Source organism: Macaca mulatta, chromosome 6 (genome assembly GCF_049350105.2).
Source record: "Macaca mulatta isolate MMU2019108-1 chromosome 6, T2T-MMU8v2.0, whole genome shotgun sequence".
Taxonomy (NCBI): domain Eukaryota; kingdom Metazoa; phylum Chordata; class Mammalia; order Primates; family Cercopithecidae; genus Macaca; species Macaca mulatta.
This window is the reverse complement of record NC_133411.1, coordinates 20796608-20817178: the sequence shown is the minus strand read 5'-3', so window position 1 is coordinate 20817178 and position 20571 is coordinate 20796608. Positions and strand designations below refer to the sequence as shown.

At 35.6% G+C, this 20571-nt stretch overlaps 1 protein-coding gene across 21 annotated transcripts in view; it reads left to right on the top strand.

The window, feature by feature from the left end:
• Positions 1-18116, top strand: part of CDH18 (cadherin 18) — a 1124701-nt gene extending 1106585 nt beyond the window's left edge. For 13 of the 21 annotated variants that reach the window (XM_078004402.1, XM_015139758.3, XM_015139759.3 and 10 more), the window contains 2 exons: positions 7289-7540; positions 17322-18116. In XM_078004402.1, coding sequence (XP_077860528.1) covers positions 7289-7540; positions 17322-17812 — 743 coding nt within the window. In that variant the 3' untranslated portion in view covers positions 17813-18116. The remainder of the gene's footprint in view (positions 1-7288; positions 7541-17321) is intronic. The other 8 variants (XM_028849355.2, XM_015139762.3, XM_078004397.1 and 5 more) reach the window with 2 other exon arrangements.
• The last annotated feature ends 2455 nt before the right edge of the window (positions 18117-20571 follow it).

Sequence of the window (20571 nt, the reverse complement as noted above, 5' to 3'; positions counted from 1 at the left end):
TGTAATCCCAGCACTTTGGGAGGCCGAGACGGGTGGATCACGAGGTTAAGAGATCGAGACCATCCTGGCTAACCCGGTGAAACCCCGTCTCTACTAAAAAATACAAAAACACTAGCCGGGCGTGGTGGTGGGCACCTGTAGTCCCAGCTACTGGGGAGGCTGAGGCAGGAGAATGGCGTAAACCCGGGAAGCAGAGCTTGCAGTGAGCCAAGATCCGGCCACTGCACTCCAGCCTGGGCGACAGAGCGAGACTGTCTCAAAAAAAAAAAAAACTAAGGATTTATGCTTACAATTTTTTTTAGTGTTTATAAATCTAGTGACTCCAAACATAGTATTTTCTGCTTTAATTAATTCATTCTCTACTAAAAAAAAATACTGTTTATTAAAGGTTTGTGATAAATAACGGGTAGAAGTTTTCTCTTGGAGTTCATACTCCTATTTTATTTTTAAAACAACTGTTCTTATCTCTCCTTCTGCAGTTTTTATATTATTGTTATGTTTTAATGAATTATTTTGCATTTTGGCTTGGACTTTATTTTAAAAGCTCCTTTTTTCTTCTTTATTTCCCTCCTTTCTAAATTAACACTTAGACAAATTTGTATCATTCATAAGCAGATTTCCTGATATTCTTCAAGAATCACATAGTTGTTTTATGTGTATTTGTGCTTATTTTGTAAAGTCCAAAATACAGTCTTGAATATACAGATGTAATGGCAAAGAAAGATTGAACAATTTAAAATATGTTTTTAAAATCTTGGTAATAGATGGCAGCTTCTTTGCAGAAAGAGCTGTTTTCGCGTGGAGAGTGGAAAAACAGCTCAGAAGAAAAAGGACAAAAGAAGTTTAGAAGAGCTACTGTGTAGCATCTGAAGAAAGAACGAATATTGGCCAGGCGCGGTGGCTCACGCCTGTAATCCCAGCACTCTGGGAGGCCGCCGGGGGCAGATCACAAGGTCACGAGTTTGAGACCAACCTGGCCAATATGGTGAAACCCTGTCTCTACTAAAAATACAAAAAATTAGCCAGGTGTGGTGGCGGGTGCCCCTAGTCCCAGCTACTTTGGAGGCTGAGGCAGGAAAAGCACTTGAACCCGGGAGGTGGAGGTTGCAGTGAGGCAAGATTGCACCACTGCACTCCAGCCTGGGTGACAAAGAGAGACCCAGTCTCAAAAAAAAAAAAAAAAAAAAAAAAGGACAAACGCTAACAGATTGATTAATAATTTCCTTGGAGATTGTAAAATAAATACATTTATTTTAATGTACTGGGTGGAATCAGTTAAGATGGTTATAATTTGTATCAGCATTTTTTGTGACTCCAAAGCAGAAATAGACAATGGACATTGTATTTATCCAGGATTTTAAGATGATCTTGTAGTGAGGAATGTGGCAGATGGTCAACCAGGGTGCAAATCAGAACATAACGACATATTGGATCATGCATTTGTAGTTTGGCAGAAAGACAAGTGAGACCACAAGAATGTTTGCAAACTTAGATGAACAAGCAGAATCCAGAGTCCGAAAATGGAGATTAAGCCACTGTAGGATTCAAAGAAGCGGAAGTCAGGGAATATGAAGAAATAAACTTTCGTTAGAGAGCATAAAGAGATCATGCTGCTGAAGTATTACAAGATAAATTAGTTCATTTTGCTTTCAATTTCTTTCTACATGTCAATATAATAAAACTGTAACAGAAGACAAGTTCCTGCTGAGTGTAGTTCAAATCATTCATCAAGTACCGATTATGGAAATGGTGCTTTGTGGGAATGCAAAACACCATTGTTTGATGCCTGCACTCTGATAATGGTTAAATTATGAATAGATTCTATTTCTGCTGCAAGACTGAAAAACAATCAGAAACAATATGAAACCATGCCTATTTATTTGTCTGGTGGAAGTTGGGCTGTATTTCCCAGCTTTCTCTTCATACACATTAAAATTTTTTTGGTCTAATTAGAGATCCACATCTGAGAATTTCAAATGTTTCTGCTGTTCTGATAGATTTGGAAATATTACTTTAATGATCGGGCGGGCTATGCTTGCAATAAAATGTATCTTTGCCTGCATTATCAAAAAAGGAATGTGCTGATATAACTGAGAGTATACAGGTGTCTAATAATTTCAGTTCCCAAAAGCACATACTTTTTAATATTTTCTAAGCTATAAGGTAATTTTCGACTGAAAAAATAGGATTTATTTTTGCTCCAAAACCTATTTTAAAAGCATGCCTTATTTTAATTTAAACTGGATCATAGTTTACTACAGTGGCACATAAATTAAAGTCTATCCTGCAAGGTCTTTCAAACTATTGAACAAAAAAAATAAGACACCTAATAGTAGCTAAAGAAAACGACATCTAGGCTGGCTGTGGTGGCTCACGCCTGTAATCGTAGCACTTTGGGAGGCTGAGGCGGGCAGATAATGAGGTCAGGAGATCGAGACCATCCTGGCTAACACGGTGAAACCCCATCTCTATTGAAAATACAAAAATTAGCTGGTCGTGGTGGTGGGCGCCTGTAGTCCCAGCTACTCGGGAGGCTGAGGAGAATGGCGTGAACCCGGGAGGCAGAGCTTGCAGTGAGTCGAGATTGTGTCACTGCATTCCAGCCTGGGGGACAGAGCATGAGAGTCCATTTCAAAAAAAAAAAAACAAAACAAAACAAAGGAAAAGAAAAGAAAACGACATCTGATCTACAGAAGTATGTGACTTGTATTCTACTACCATATTCTGCAACCTGTAGAAATACAGAAATTGAATGCATAACTACTTAACAATATATTTTATGATAAAATACTTTTGTGAAAAAGCCCCACAAAATTACTATCAATTATAAACATCTTTGGAATATTTTATTGCTAGAAAGATGAAGCAATTATTTATATTATTATGATTGCTTTTCAAAAGAATGAAATTTCAATTATTTCACAGTAATCACAGGGTATTATTAGACTGTAGGCCTGAGTCTGATATTACGTATGTGTGTGACAGCCTCGCTGCTACCTCCTATTTGTGTCCATATCCTTTTTGAACAAGAAATGGGATCATATAACAAAATAAATAATGCATTGCCATCTATTTTTAAATATAAAATATATGCAAAACTATTTCTGCATTAAATTAAGGGTTTTATGGAAATATTAAGAACATATTGGTTATAATGAAAAAGATATTACATTCTGTTAATTCTTCATGTGAAATATTTTCCAAACTATATTTTTAATGTCCCAAAGCCTTCTAAACACATATTATTGGTTTAAAATTTCACTTTTAATGTAGTGAACCCAAAACTATGCCCAGTACTCCAGTGCAGCAGTCCTTTCAATAAAAAGAAGCAGAAATTTCTTATCTTTATTGAATGCTTTCAGATTGTTTAACTTGTTTGACAGCTGTATAGACTTATTGCTATATGTCTATATTTATCTATCTAATCTATCATTTACCTATGTACCTATTTACCTGTCAATCATCTATCTGTATTTTAAAATAAAGCTGCTATTCAAGATCCTCCCTATGTGGTACTTTCCAAAGTCTACCCTCTAATATGCATCTTTATTTCATGTCTCATTGTTAAATTTCTTTGTTCTAGCTATACAAAATCTCCTCGAATATTAATCTAATACATTAGCTTTACTAGCTTGGCTTCCAAATGTTCTATAATCTGCTGTCTTCATCCTAGCTATAGAGAGTTAGAATTAAGAACCCAGCTATGGTGCACATTATTAGAGACTGACATTGACAGTTAGCACTGAGAAATCCACGGATGTTCTATCCTGCTATGTTTTCTCGTTATTCAGCCTATATTAATTTTTCTTATTTATTTGGGTGCCATTCGAGCCTTTCTATATTTATTTATCTATTTAGAGACAGAGTCTCACTGTTGACAGACTGGGCTGGAATAGAATGGCGTGATCTCGGCTCTCTGCAACCTCTGCCTCCCGGGTTCCAGCAATTCTCCTACCTCAGCCTCCCGAGTAGTTGAGATTATAGGCTCCTGCCACCATGCCCGGCTAATTTTTGTATTTTTTAGTAGAGGTGGGGTTTCACCATGTTGGCCAGGCTGGTGTTGAACTCCTGACCTCAGGTGATCCACCCACCTTGGCCTCCCAAAGTGCTGGAATTACAGGCGTGATCTACCGCACCCAGCCCTTATTCATTTTTTAACCATTGTATATCGTGTTAGAGATTTGTTATGTCTTGTTGCCTAATTTTGCAGTTTCAGCAAGATATATTTTGTTGTGTCTAATATATACACATATATATGTACATGTGTGTATTTGTGTATATGGTGTGTTGTGTGTGTATATAGTATGTATATATTTCTATATTATATATTTGTATATAATATATATTTCTATATATTTGTATATAATATATATTTCTATATAATATATATTTGTATATAATATATATTTCTATATAATATATATTTGTATATAATATATATTTCTATATAATATATTTGTATATAATATATATTTCTATATAATATATATTTCTATATAATATATATTTCTATATAATATATATTTCTATATTTTATATATATATATTTCTTCTTCCTTTCATATTCTTCCTCAGTGTTCAAAATTTTATTTTTCAAGGTCAGTGAGCCTTCTGCCAGGTATATTTTTTGCCATTCTGGTGAGGTATAGAATATCCCTTGTCAAGAGCTCATTATTCTGCTGTGCCAAGCTTTTCTAGCTGGGAAGCTCTTTGCCTCCTGAATCATCGTTTCTTTTCCAAAGTCAAAACTTTAATTGGAAAAAAAGAGAATGAACATTTTTATGTCTTTACATCTTAGAGATTTCTATTTCAGGACTTATAATGCACTAGAAGCCTATTCTGGCATTTGTCTTGTTTCTGATTGCATTTCCAATGGTTTTCCTGAAAATAGCATGCTTCAAGATTATTAATATGAGATGTATGCTAGGCCTTAGTCATGAAACAGCCACCATCTACACCACATGTTATGTCATTTCACATGTTATTATTCGTGTTTCCTGAGATTCAGAGACCAGTGTCTCACATCTCCTCTTCAGAGGAGCAGCTGTGAGATTGTCAGACATGTTCGTGCCTGTGAATACTTATCTCACACATTTCCCATAGACTAAAGACTTCTGTTAATTATGACGCATCATCCTACAGCTGATAGATCTGCTTCCACAAAGGTCGGGTTTTCTGGGAGAGTAAATGTGACTGATAAATTATTATATAATACACATGGTATCATTTCTCCACTTCTTCTTCCTCTATCCTATAACATGTTTAAGAATAGACAGCTGATGTCGTTTTTAAAAATTCCTCTTTCTCTAGGTAAGAAAAATCTTCAATTTCTCATTGGATTATTTATTTCTGATTTTTAGTAACTCAATCATATATGTATGTATATGCATATTTTATTATGGTTTTTTTTTTTTTTTTTTTTGAGATGGAGTCTAGCTCTGTTGCCCAGGCTGGAGTGCAATGGCCGGATCTCAGCTCACTGCAAGCCCCGCCTCCCGGGTTCACGCCATTCTCCTGCCTCAGCCTCCCGAGTAGCTGGGAGTACAGGCGCCCGCCACCTCGCCCGGCTAATTTTTTTTGTATTTTAGTAGAGACGGGGTTTCACCGTGTTAGCCAGGATGGTCTCGATCTCCTGAACTCGTGATCCGCCCGTCTCGGCCTCCCAAAGTGCTGGGATTACAGGCTTGAGCCACCGCGCCCGGCCTATTTTATTATGTTTTATTATGTGTAGTACATCGAATATTTGAAAAATTAGTTAGCTTTCTCATTATATTAATTTAGCAATGTACAATAAATAATATCATTTTAGAATATTGCACTGTGAATATTATAAGCATAGCTATATAAAATACAATTTCAATTTTCAGAATAAAAGACATTGATAAGAGAAAAAGAAGCCCTCATTGTAATTGTCTAATGATCCACTTACATTTTAGTGCAAAATAATTAACTCATAGATGTAGCTGCATGTTGAGTTCCCTGGAGTTGAACTGGCATTTGGAGTGCGGGTGTAGTGGAGTGTGCCATTGGGATCAACATCTGTAGATCACAGGAGAAGGAAGAAGGACTGGGTGGAGTGACAAATGGAGCTGCCATTCACTCTTAATGTCTCTTAATGGCTGACCCCCTGGAAAAGCTCTGGAGCTAAAGTTGTCCATCAGTATTGTCAGTAGTATAGGAAGGGGGACAGGCCAACATTTGTAACCTTTCAGCAGTGAGTCATTAATTATATGCTATTCCAGAAGAATGTGACCTGGGGGCAGGTGGCAATCTATAGCTAGGGCAACAGGTAATTTTATGAAGGGATCTGAACAGTACATCCAAGTGTGAACCATGTGGGTTTTCAGCTATGCATTCAAGGATGAGGAATAACAGTACAATGAAACATATACTATATGCACTGAAGACATCAAGACCATTTGGCAGTGAATTGGAGATGAGGCAAAGTGACATTGTGGTGTTGAGCAGGGTTCTAGAATAGAGGTTTTATCCTTATCATTTACTAGCTTTGTGATTTTGGGCAACTAACACTCTGGGACTAGGGTTATTTACTTTTAAATTAGTATTTATAATAAAATTTTTTTCAGCTATAAATTAAAGAATGTAGCACCCTGTCCCTCATAAGGTTATAGATTGAACACAATATATCATGCAGGCATTTATTATAGTACATTGCATTTAATAAACACATTTAAAAAAAGATGATTAGCTATTTTATTCATCATTCACTTCCCCATGGTCAAACAATAGTGCTTCAAATCACAGCTAAGCCTAAAAAAATGTATTGCTTGATCTACTGTCTCCATAGAAATATTATCTAAACCAGTAGTTCTTATACCTATTTTATGCATCAACTTCACCTCAATAGTTTGCTAAAAATACAGATTTGTGGTCCTATCACATATATTCAGAGCCTCTAGGTTTGGGGAAAGTCTCGTTGGCTCACTTCAAAGTGTAGGACCCTAAGTGTATGACTTCAGGCCCTCTGCATACCTTTAAATCTTGTAGCTATTAGGTCCATGTCCAAAATGTTCATTTCTTCCTCCTCCTTTGTCTTCCCACTATTTTCCTTCATCTTTAGTGTGGCTGTATTAATTTTTCTAAATAGGTTTCTCAACTGGAGAACCAATATTAGCCTCTCTTTAATAATTGCCCCTTTATATTCCCTTGTCCATTTCATGAACTGAAATAAGAAAGATACACATCCCCATTTTATCCATTAAAGGAAATGTGAATCTTGAATGGCGGCTTGACTAAGAATATTTTGTTTTGCTTATGTCTGTCATAGATAACACAGCCAGCATTCTGACAAGGCGGAGGAGATTTAGTCGAACTGTTCAGGATGTGTATTATCTGCCCATTATGATCTCTGATGGTGGAATCCCCTCTCTCAGCAGCAGCAGCACCCTCACCATCAGGGTTTGTGCATGCGAGAGAGATGGGCGCGTGCGGACCTGCCATGCGGAAGCGTTTCTGTCCTCGGCTGGTTTGAGTACAGGAGCCTTAATCGCTATTCTTCTCTGTGTTCTCATTCTCCTGGGTAAGTCATTCTAAACCCTAAGTTTGTATGATGGCAATTCTGAATGAGAGGAAATCATTTTGACAAAACTTAAGGATTAGGCATACATAATGTGGGTAAGGAAACAGCTGCTCCAATTTCCTATGAATTAATTTTCTCTATACTATCATTAATCTCAAAATAGTTAGATTCAAATGTGTTGAAAGAACTGAAATAACAGAAGAAGGGTAAAATCGGAAAGAAATAGCTTTTGAAAGTGTATGTTTTAGAAAGAATTAATATTTAAATATTCAGAATCCCATCTTGAAAGAGCTTTTCACATTTTTTTGCAAGAACCTAAGTGGCATCATTCTAAATGAATCCGACCAGGACCCCATCCCGCTTAGCTTCTGAGATCAGAGGAGGTCACCCATTCATTCAGGATGAGGGTGAGGGTCATATGACCGTAGGGTGAGTAAATGTAGAGATCAAATATACAACAAAAGGACTTTAGTTAATAACAATATTGTGTTGTACTGGAAATTTGAAAAGACAGTGAACTTTAGGTGCTTTCTCCCCTCTACGTGAAAAAGGAGTGTAACTATGTGAGATGACAGATACATTGATTTGCTTGACTACACTAAGCATTTCATTATGTAATAATAGTGAAAACTATTATTGGGAAAACATCATCATGTTGCACACCTTAAATATATAAATGAATAAATCAGAAAGCAAAATGAATCTGAAAACCAAATAAAAAATAGATATCTTGTAGAAACTTCTACTAGTTCACAATAATTAGTTAATCATTAATGTTAGTTGTTAACGTACTGAATATTTTTTGGTCTTAGGGGGCTATTAAATTTTATTAAATTTAATTATATTCCCTTAAAAACAGTAATTTTGGCCGGGCACAGTGGCTCACGCCTGTAATCCCAGCACTTTGGGAGGTCGAGGCGGGCGGATCACGAGGTCAGGAGATTGAGACTATCGTGGCTAACATAGTGAAACCCCGTCTCTACTGAAAATACAAACAAATTAGCCAGGCATGGTGGCGGGTGCCTGTAGTCCCAGCTAGTCGGGAGGCTGAGGCAGGAGAATGGCATGAACCCAGGAGGCAGAGCTGGCAGTGAGCCAAGATCACGCCACTACACTCCAGCCTGGGCAACAAAGCAAGACTCCGTCTAAAATAATATTAATAATAATAATTATACTTTTTTATTTGAATTTTTCATTACAGTTCATTGAAAATAAAACACTTTCTCTAATTTTTCATTATCTGTTGTAATATTCTAAATCTTTTCACAGCTGCATGAGGAGCTCGCATAACTATAAACTCTTTAGATTGCTCTTTGAAACAAGATAGCAAATCTGTATTGTAATAAAAAGAAAGATGGATATAAGGAATCTTTCTGCTTCATAAAGTGGGAACCTCTGTCCAAACCCTTTTTTCTTTCTCTTAGCAGCCTGCTTTTTATTCCTTTTATGGTACTGGCATACATGAAAAGATAATTGACTGTTTTTCTGAGAAAGAGGTATTCTTGCAAAAAATATGTTCCTTGTTTTGTTCCTGGGGTCGAAGACAAATCGCTTGTGTAGATGGAGGGGAGATTAAAGCGTAATGAACCTGGAAAGGAGAAGGGATTTGCAGGAAAGGGTGAGAGCATCCAGAGATTTGTTTGGCATGGCAAAGCCAGTAAGTTTTGTTTTAGGAGTGTAAAGAAAGGTTTAAAGCCAGAGAGTCCCATTGTAAAATCTTCAATTTGCAAAAGATGACTGTGAATGACATGGAGAATAGAACTCCTGATGACAAGAGGGCATGTAGGCAAACCAATTAGGAAAACTCTGCCCTTGTCTCCCTTCGACATAGCATGTATCGGAGTAGCATACTTACCAAAGACCTGAGGAAAAGTGAATACTATCTAGGTACTTTCGATGGACTCAGGAAAATGATCTTTGACAATGTAGAGACCTGCATGAGTTAGAATGGCATCAAATACAACTTCTTATATCTTGCTGAATATAGATCCTGAACTACCCTGAGCTAGATGACATTGAAAGTCCACTTCATTGAAGTTGCCCAGCAAGAGAATATATGTAGAGAGACAATGGACTGGGGTTGAGCAGTGAGAAACTACAATGTGATCGCTAAATAAGAAGGATGAGATAGCAGAGGACAGTGAAGAAGCGAGAGTAGGAAGAAAATATAATGTCACAAACATCAAGGGAAAAGAGGGTATCAATGAGCATTATGCTGTGTAGTAGATCTTGTCAACAAAGTCAAAAGATGCTTACAAGTTCAATAAATTGAGCAGCAAAATGCTCAATTGCACTTAGCAACATGAAGCATGGAAGTTTGGTGCACCAGAGCAAGAACTATTTCACTGCAATCAAGTCATTTCTAGCTCGTAATGGTGGCACACACCTGTAGTTCTAGCTACTTGGGAGGCTGGGATGAGTGGATCCCTTGAGCCCGGGAGTTGGCGGCTGCAGTGAGCCATGATCACACCACTGCACTTCAGCCCAGATGACAGAGTGAGACTCTGTCTCAAAAATAAGTAAATAAATAAAAACAAATAAATATATACAGTAAATGTGTAGTGGAGAGGAAAGTCAGGAAGAGAGCCTTTAGAAACTTTATATGGACAGGCACGGTGGCTCACGCCTGTAAGCCCAGCACTCTGGGAGGCCGAGGTAGGCGGATAATTAGGTCAGGAGATCGAGACCATCCTGGCCAACATGGTGAAACCGTGTCTCTACTAAAAATACAAAAAATTAGCTGGACGTAGTGGTGGGCACCTGTAGTCCCATCTACTTGGGAAGCTGAGGCAGGAGAATGGGGTGAACCGAGAAGGCAGAGCTTGCAGTGAGCTGAGATCGTGCCACTGCACTCCAGCCTGGGCAACAGAGCCAGAATCCATCTCGAAAAAAAAAAAAAAAAAAGAAGAAGAAGAAAAAGAAAGAAACTTTATATATTTATTCGTCAGAACTGCTATTTTCTTTGGTTATTAACATACTTCTTTTGTGTGTGTGTATTTGAAAAGAAAAAGAGAAAGAGCACAAACACTCCAGAAAGAGAAAACAAGGCTACACAATAGCAATTAACCTGGATCTCTCTAGAATCCTAACTGAAGTCACAGAGAATAGAACGCAGGGATTTTAATGAGAGTTCTTCCAGCGTTCTTACTCTTAAAAGTAGATCACTTAGGTGAGGTATGTTATCTTCAAATTTTGAGCTCATTTATCATCATAAAACTATTTTCATTTACTAAGATGAATATCAAAAATGTAATTAACGTGTTAAATGTCTAGGTACATTTTGAGGTGCATTGTTTGAAAGAATATTTTATGTTTTCATGGAACGATACTTCATTTTAATTGGTTTTTATGAAAATGTTTTCTCTTTTGGGGTAAATAATAGGACATTTGTAAATTTTATGATATCCCTCCAGACTAATAAAGTTACTCTATGATATGTTTACTTTTTCATTTTTATTAGTTGAAACTCAAATATGCTCTAAAAGCATATTTGAGCTGTGATCTGACTGGGACCTCTGCCAGCTCCCCTTTCAGTCCATACCTCAGGTATAAGCAGGTGACCTAAGTGAGGCCATCATAAGTGAGGCATTGATTGCTCCCTAATCTTGGATATAAATTTCCAAATAAATGGGGATCAAAGTAGATTTGGTGTGAGCATGTGGTGGACTAAGAGAAGAAGATGGAATTGGTGAAAAGATGCTGTAAAAGCATATTTGAGTTTCAACTAATAAAATTAGTGAAAATATATATTATAACTACAATTATATATTATAATGCAATGTATACTTTTCATGACATTGATTAGTTTTTATGGTTATTCAGAAAGTATGTAGCCAAGGGATACAGGATATAGTCATCATAATTTTAAAATAATGTTGAAGTTAATTTGTGAGATTATGATTTTCAACATAAATATTGGCAAAACCAAAGGTAGCAAAACTTTCTTTTTGAACTTCTAATTCTGTTATTGAAATTCTAATTCTAAATTAACTGTCAACCCTCACACCTAAACAAATTGTAAAGTTAAGATTTTAATATTAAATATGTTTTCCCTCTCAACTTCTTGTTTGTGAAAATGACTGTGATTGTACAAACCCAGGTCTAGTTTTGCCAGTAACTGTGTGATCTCAGGCCACACATTCAGTCTTTGTTTCTATTTCTAAACCTGTGAGAATGACATTTCAGTTGAAAGGACCTTAGAGTCATTCTGTAGAATTTTGAAATGCTTATTCTTGTTTATTAAAGATTATATATGGTTCAACATTTTACAACATGGCCAGAATCCATCTATGAATACGTTGAATGGTGCTTGTCAACCAAAGAGACTAACTTTAAATGATAGATTTGAACATTATGAGTTGGGTTACTTTCTGTTGAGATTACCTTTTTCAGGTCTATTGCATATGATGGACGGAAGAGAATTTAGAGTGAGCCTTTATGATGCAATCAGAATTTGCCATGACAGTAGATGTAGCTGAAGTCCTCTCTCCTTCCCAGAGGCCTGACTTTTATTTCCCAACTTTATCCCATCTCTTGCCAGAGTAGTTGGCAAGGTAAACCTTGATCGCACTTGGCATAGGTCACTGAGTTGGGATCTGACTAGGACCCCTTCCGGCTACCCTTTCAGTCCATAGCTCACATATAAGCAGGTGACCTAGGTGAGGCCACCATCAGTGAAGCGTGGATTGCTTCCCAACATAGGATATAAATTTCCTGATACATGAGGATCAGAATGGAGTTGTTGTGAATGTGTGGTGAACTAAGAGAAGAGGATGGAATTGGTGAGGAGAAAAAGATCAGCCTGATTTTCATTTGAGCAATTTCAAATGGTTTTGTGTGCTACCCTTGGTTAAAAAATCTAAGGTTTCAGAGAGAGATGCCACTCCCAAGTGTGGCAAGTCACACTCCATAAGCTAATCAAAATAACCTCCCTGACTCAGACCACCTCAATTCTACCAAATGTGGTGCCAGCGTATGATGGTGTGACAAAGAATCAAATGATACTTGAGGTTTAAAAGATTCTGCTATGCAAGCTACTTAGGGAGGAGTATGTTGAGATTCAGTATGGAATGTGTTCAAATGCAAGTTGTATGACAGTTTATATTATGGAAACTGAAAGCCACTTAGTATGCCAAGCACTGGAATGATACATAATATATAGGAAAAAACACATATTATGAGAAAACAAATACAAAAAATGTTTCCCCAACTTTGAATTACTTGATGATAAAATTAATTCATAAAACTCCACAAATTTTTTCTAATTTATTATGTAAAATGATAATCTCAAGGGCATTTACAATTCTGTCCCAACTTGAACAGAAGAAAAAGAAATTTACTAACCAAGGATACAATATTTATTTTAGAATAAGACATCTAAAAAATACTACAGCTTATTCAAGTTTCAATGCAAATTATAGAACTAAAATTGGCTTCAAATTATAACAGAAATTATTTATTATTTTGTACAAAGAAAAACAAGTTATGTATCTTTTTTTTTTGTAACATTGCTTTGGTTATCTCATATTGTATTTTAGCAGATGACCCACTGTAAGATTTAAAAGACTAACTCATGTAGAGACCTGCATGAGTTAGAATGGCATCAAATACAACTTCTTATATCTTGCTGAATATAGATCCTGAACTACCCTGAGCTAGATGACATTGAAAGTCCACTTCATTGAAGTTGCCCACGTGTATGGTTTAAAAGATTATCAGGGTCGTTTGAATACATTCTTTTGACTGTCAGGTTTTAAATAAGGATTTGACTCTATTTATATGTATAATTATTATCTGTACTCATTCTTTTAAAATATACTTTGGTCTTAGGATTTTTTTTGGAAACATTTCATTTGTTTTTCAAACATTAAGAAATATTCTCCAGTACAATTAGGAGTTTGATGTTATTAGTAACCATAAGCTAATTTTTAAAAAAATATTTTAAAATTATTTTCCTAGTGAGGCTATTACTGTTCAGGATAATTCACTTAACACAATGTCACATTACCACTTTCACAGAGATTATTTGTTTGTCCACATGAGAACTGTTTATGGAATATCTACCTGGTGCCCTCTGCTCCAGAAATATCTGTGGAACCAACAGGAATGAAAATAAGTTCATCAGGAACACAATGTACAACATTTTCTCTGAGTTGATTTGAATTTACCTTTAACTAGAGTGATCCTATGTCTGCGTTTGTCCTGATGTCCTGGCATAATTATAAACAACATCCCCTTTCACTCAAAAGTGACCCAGATTTTGATTATTATATATACATATATCTCATATATATATATATATATATATATATATATATATCCTTTTATTAAATAAGTATGTAACAAGTCTAGGAATCACTGAATACTAGCAAATAATATCCAGAAGGTAGCAAATACTACCTTTTCTGGGGAAAAGGTAAATGTAAACCTTCAACGTTCAAACGTAAATGGTCTCTATATTTTGAATTATAATATATCTGAATTATTTTAACTTTTGAGAAATATGAAACTATATGCCATATGCCATGATAATTAAAAAGCCAGGTTTATCCCTGTATTTCATTAAGGGGATATGATACATATGCAAAGATTGAAAAATTGCACAAATATTGAAAGATGCAAATTACCTGCCTACCTCTATGGCAGTATTGATTACATATTTCCTGTTGTGTCTGCACCTAAATTCCCTTGACATCAACCACCAACCAATTCAATATAAAAGAAAATAACTTGATTTATTGGCTAAGGTAAGAAATTGTATTATAATAAATTAGGCAGTCTGTATAAATAGGTCTTTTGATCTAGTACAGCCTCCTCATTTAATTATAAAGTTGAACAGAGATATATATCGTGCATGATAAATCTAAACTTCTGAATACAGTGGAGTGAGTTACTTGAGGATGTTGTTTGGGGCTTTGAATTAGAAAACTGTAAGGTGGATTTATGCTAAAATACACAGGGAGTTATTAAATGCATATTTCTATGTTCAGCAGAAGCCTTTTTTACCCCAAAATAAAGGCATCTATTAAGTAATGTCTTTGAAGTGTAGTCAACATATATGGGAAAATCCGTAATTCTGTGCATAATATTTGTAGATCAGGGCATGCAAAGCATCAGCATTTCATTTTCAGCTTTCTGTAACCACTTCATTTTAGACAACAGTAATTCAGTGCTTCCCATGTCTGCTGTAGTGACCCTCATTAAATTTTCTCATGACCTTCCCGATGCTAATATCTTTTCATTTCACACTTTTCTGGATGGTTCTATGACCTTTGCTACAGATGTTTTTTTTTTTTTTTTTTTTTTCCTGTCTTTTTGGTTCCTTCATAGTCTCCCATTTGCCTTTCCTCTGCAAAACTGGGTACCTCCCAGTGCACAGTGACCATCCCTTTCTCTCATTATCCTTTCCACCTCTGGCTTTAAAATCGACTCCTCTTCCTCAAGTTTTCTCTAGTTTTAAAACAGATAAAACTAGTCCTTATCGATTAGAGGTATGCATAAAATAGGTTAAGCTATAAAGAAGAACAAAGTAACAATAATGATAAAAGTAAAGATACAAGTTACTTTGCAGAGGTAAGCAGTAAAAGGGCAGTTGCTGGGGGGAAAGTATGTTCTTTATCAGAGTTAGATAACCTGGTGTTTGCTTCACAACTGTTTGTTGAGGATCACATATAATCAAGGTTGCCAGATACAATGCAGTATACCGAGATAAATATGAATTTCAGATAAATAAGAAATATATCTTTATCTGTATATAGGTATATATGTGTATACATAACATAAATATGTCACATGGGATAATATATTTGGAACATATACATGTATGCTTAGCACAATATTTGCCTGTGTGTGTGTAACTCCAATATTATATGGGACACAATACCTTATGTGTATGTGTGTGTATGTGTGGTTGTGTGTGTGTGTGTGTGTGTGTGTTGCAGATGGTCTCTAACCAACAATAGTTTGACTTAAGATTTTTTGACTTAACAAGGATGTGAAAGCAATATGCATTCAGTAGAAACCATATTTTGAATTCTGATTTAAAATTCTTTATAATACCTTTATTATAAAGTATGTTTTGTGTTAGATAAGTTTGCCGAACTGTAGGCTAATGTGTTCTGAGCACATTTAAGGTAGGCTAGGCTAAGGTATAATACTTACTAAATTATGTGTATCAAATGCATTTTTGGTTTAAGATATTTTCAACTTCAAATGGGTTTATAGGAATGTAAGCTCACTGTAGGTTGAGAAGTGTGTGTGTGTGTGTGGGTGGATGGGTGGGTGTGCATGTGTGCTGTTGTTGATCTCAAATTCACGTTTGAGAATCCTGCCATTTATTTTTATTTGCTAAATATAACAACCTTAAATGTCAATTGAATGTACCTCCCTGATTGTTATGAAGTATAGAATGTTTAAAATATTAATGGGCATCATTATCACTATCATAAACCCTAGAGTATCAGCTGAACAAGAAAAGTGCAGTCTATAGAACTGGAGTAAATAATAGTCAGCCTAATAACACAGGCTATAACAAATTTGATGTGAGGGAACTATTTCTATTTAGTAGCAGTTTAATCTCATCAAATAGAAACAGTTGAAAATGTTGATAAATGGCCAAAGCAAAGTTCCCAAGACATATTTCTATCATATTTTCTAATGTTTGCAGCATTGTTGGAAATAAAGACTAATCCACCATATTCAGCAAGAGCTATCCTAAGGCACATGTCCAATTGGCCACTCAGTTTATTATTTCATGTTTCTGAAATACTGAAGTAGAATATTATTATAGTAGAAATATCATTACCTGTGATGTGAGAAATCATGTTATGGTACAAGCTCTTCCACTTGCCATCTGTGTGATCTTTTGATCTTGGTTATTCAGATACTCTTTCCTGAGTCTCAGATTCCTCATCCTCATTTATGCGTAGTGTTCCATTATTGGAATGCTAAGCTTGTGGGAATTATTTATATCCTACTGCTCAAGGTCATCGCCAAAGTCTGATTTTGCACACACAGAAAAATTGCAACCTCAGGCATAAATGGGTTGAAAAGAGAGTAAAGCCACAACTCTGCTGTAAAAAATAGAGTAAAGTCACAGTTCTGCTGTGAGAATTAAATAGTTATATAAAGAACATTCATAAATCAGAAAATTCCTATGAAACAAGTTGTGTACAGATAATGAAACATTATTTTGCCCCTGAATGGGAAAATGCAATTATTAATGCATGATAATATAATTTAAAGGATAATTGACAAAAGAGATCAACATTAAAATATTTCTGCTTTGATTTTCCACAAAGCGTCAAAATTTAAAGGGTTTAACCTTAAGACTCCTTCTTCCAATATTCCAGAAACTTAAAACATCTTTCCTTTAGTGTGTCTACCTAGAAGGATTAAATATCTATAGGGAGACCTGCTCTCTACATTTTTTTAGTTAAAATTTCATATTATTTTTTCATCATGTGTTTATCTCACTTTAATCACTAAATGGTTTTACTGAAATATGAGCCAAGAAACCTACATCCTAGCAAACAGAGAGTATTGTGGTTTTCTCTAGAAGATCAGCAATTCGCAGTGTCTCCTGGGGTAATCATCGTTTACATTATTTGAGGCGTTACAGTACCTTGTGGTGTTATTCAGAGAGCACAGAGAGGGTTGTGCTGCAATGTCAGCCTAACCCTGGAATGTGGTTAGTGACGAATGGGAAATTGCTGATGTAAAATCTCTAAGAATTTCCTTCCTGTTTTCTTAATTCTTCATTCCTCTTTCCATTTTTCCTCAGCAATTGTGGTAATTTTTATCACCCTGAGGCGCAGCAAAAAAGAGCCCTTGATCATTTCAGAGGAGGATGTACGGGAGAACGTGGTCACCTATGATGATGAAGGAGGCGGAGAGGAAGACACGGAGGCCTTTGACATCACAGCCTTGAGGAATCCTTCTGCTGCTGAGGAGCTCAAGTACCGGAGAGATATCAGACCTGAAGTGAAGCTCACTCCCAGACACCAGACATTGTCCACCCTGGAAAGTATAGATGTTCAGGAATTTATTAAGCAAAGACTGGCAGAAGCAGACCTAGACCCTAGCGTCCCCCCTTATGACTCTCTTCAGACTTATGCCTATGAGGGTCAGAGATCAGAAGCTGGGTCTATCAGCTCGCTGGATTCAGCAACGACACAATCAGACCAGGATTATCACTACCTTGGAGACTGGGGACCTGAGTTTAAAAAGTTAGCTGAACTCTATGGAGAAATAGAATCTGAAAGAACAACTTAGGGGGTCAGTTCTTGCAACGTTGTGGAATTTGCTTCCTGAGTAAGTGGAGATACAACCTCAGCAATGACAAGGAAGAAGTGTGGAAACAGTACTTAGAACTGAGCAAGTTGGACACAGCTCCTGTAGAAACAAGTGCCCTTTTCATGATCGAAACTGGGTTATTTAATTGGAAGAAAGTAAAAAAAAAAAAAAAAAAAAAAAAAAAGGACAATACAAAGAAAAAGTTATTGTTCCTTGTGTATATTTTCAATTGCTCAATAAAGTCTGTGGTACTGTTTATTAAGAATACCTGCATTAAGCCAAACAATGATATTTGTTTCAATATTTTGTGATTTATTTTTTTCAAAAGCAAAACTAAACAAAAACGCTCAAGATCACTGATGGCTATGACTTATAGGGGTGGTAACACTAATACAGGAAACTTGTAAAGGTAATCACGACCTCTTTTATCACTTTTCTGGGTGAACCCTTGAGAACCACTCTCTGTTATTGTAACAGCTCTCACTAGCCTTGTCTTGTGTTTATATTACATGAGGTATTTCCACTCTATCATGGACTTGTATGTACCATTTCCCTTTGCCCTCCCCAGTTCTTTTCTCCATACAAAACTGATGGAGCATGGGGATTTGCTGCCTGCACTATAATGTATGCAACTTCAGTGCACCAGTTGTGTGCTGTACTGAGCACGAGACTATTGTCTCTATCCTGTACACCCCCTTTTATTTTAATGGGATACTCCTATTTTTAAATGGACAGAAAGAATAGTTTAAAGTATGTTATGATAATCTGATATGTCAGGGAATGATTTAATTTTAACAATAACCACACACCTTATCTTCTCCCAAAGGTTGGGGAACTTTATTTTCCTTTTTTCCACTTGTTTTTTTATATTTAAATCAGCAATTTTGATCATTTCTGTATTTAAAATTAATTGTCAAACATTTTGCTAGTTGGTTTGTATTTCAGTCTAATTCACTTATTTTCAACACGAGCAGTAATCAAAAATAGGTACCTCACACAATAACAATGTAGTCTGAAAGACTATCCTCCAATGAATATAAATGTCATAGAATCATAGTTGACTTACATTTATTCCTTACACAGGTTCAGATTTTTTCCATCTCACTGATAATTAGTTTGGTATCAACAGGAAAATGTGTGGGACTAGGAGCAAAAAAGGAGATTCACAGTTATTATCCTCAGATATGTTCCCAAAAGTCTCTGTGTTCAGGGTCCAAACCACAAAGCAGAGATGGCAGTGACTTCCCTGCCCACCTCACAGGGTTGTTGTGAGGATTAAATGAGCTTCTGTAAAATGCTTTGCCAACTGCAAAGTATTCAATTGCATAAAAGCTTGCAGATGCTTATCTAATTTTCTAGTTTCATTAGCTTATAAATATATATTTACATGCATCTCACATAAAATACTATATTATCATGGGAGAATTTCATGAAATCTTTAACAGTGAAGCTACTGTTTAAATATATAGTACAAAATTCCAATTATTTTAATATTTTCATAAGCTAATTTCTGAGAATTTGGGTGGGACTTTTTTTTTTCTAATTGTTTTAGATAATGTTTTGTTGTTGTTGCTATTGGTCTTGAAGTAAGAATTCATACCATAACGGTCCTATTTTCTAAAACTGACCACATCTATATATTTCAGAAATATTGGAATTCTTAAATACATGAAATAGGAATTGGTTGAAACCAGAGTTTTTCCTTTGCTCCTTAAATTTATCATTATCCAGTGTCCCCAAAAGTTATATGACATTTTCTGTCTGTTTCTACCCATGTGCAAAATTTTGGATTTTACCTCTGTTTGCAATTACCCTGTGCTATCATTTTATAATTTTGAGGTATGGGAAGTAAGTAAGCTTAATTTGAATAATTCTCCAATTTGTGTTTTAAGCCTGAGGAATAAAATGTAATTTAAGCTTTTTACGACATTTTAGTTTTCCAGATGCTGCTTTATCCTTTTAAATCACGTAATGGTGTGTGTACCAGTGTGAGGTTAAATCTGAAGAGACACTGAGGGGTGTAGAGAATAACCTCCGGATATACATGCTCTGATGATGCTAATTCTAGATTACATTCACCCTAAAAGGAGGGTAAAGCGTGTACAAATGTTGTAGGTCTGGGTGTTTTGCCTTTTCTCTGCAAAATGTATCAGGAATGTCAGGTTTTGGAATTCCATGAGGCTTTTGGATTTAGGTTTCAGATAAGCTATCCACAGAAGAAAACTATGGAATCACATATCACTAATACGTTTCAGCACATATTTTTTAAAAAATATTTACACAATAAATGTAGAACAGAGGATTTAAAAAATAAAATGCGTGTATACGTTTAACAGTTCATGTAACCTTTAAGGTCCTCCGTGTGGATCTGAATACCACAATAGTTCTCTGATTTTGTAAAATGAAACACTTCAGAACTATCTTCTTTTAATCACACATTAAAATAACAGGTTGCTTCTAAGCTCCCTTATATCAAATCTAAATAAGAACATAAAATGGAGCATCTGTAGTCCATGTAGATTAAAAAAAAATAATGAAAGCATTCCAAGTATTATTTTTATGTAAACTCTAAAACTAAGCAATTATATCATTATTATAAGTATGGATTGCTTCTCATACTTTTTGTTTTGCTTGTTTGAGCCAAAAAACAGTAACAACATATAAATGTTGTGCAAATTGTCCAGAGTCATTGAATACTCAATATCTTACTTTAAAATCTCTAGTTTTATCAGCGTTAG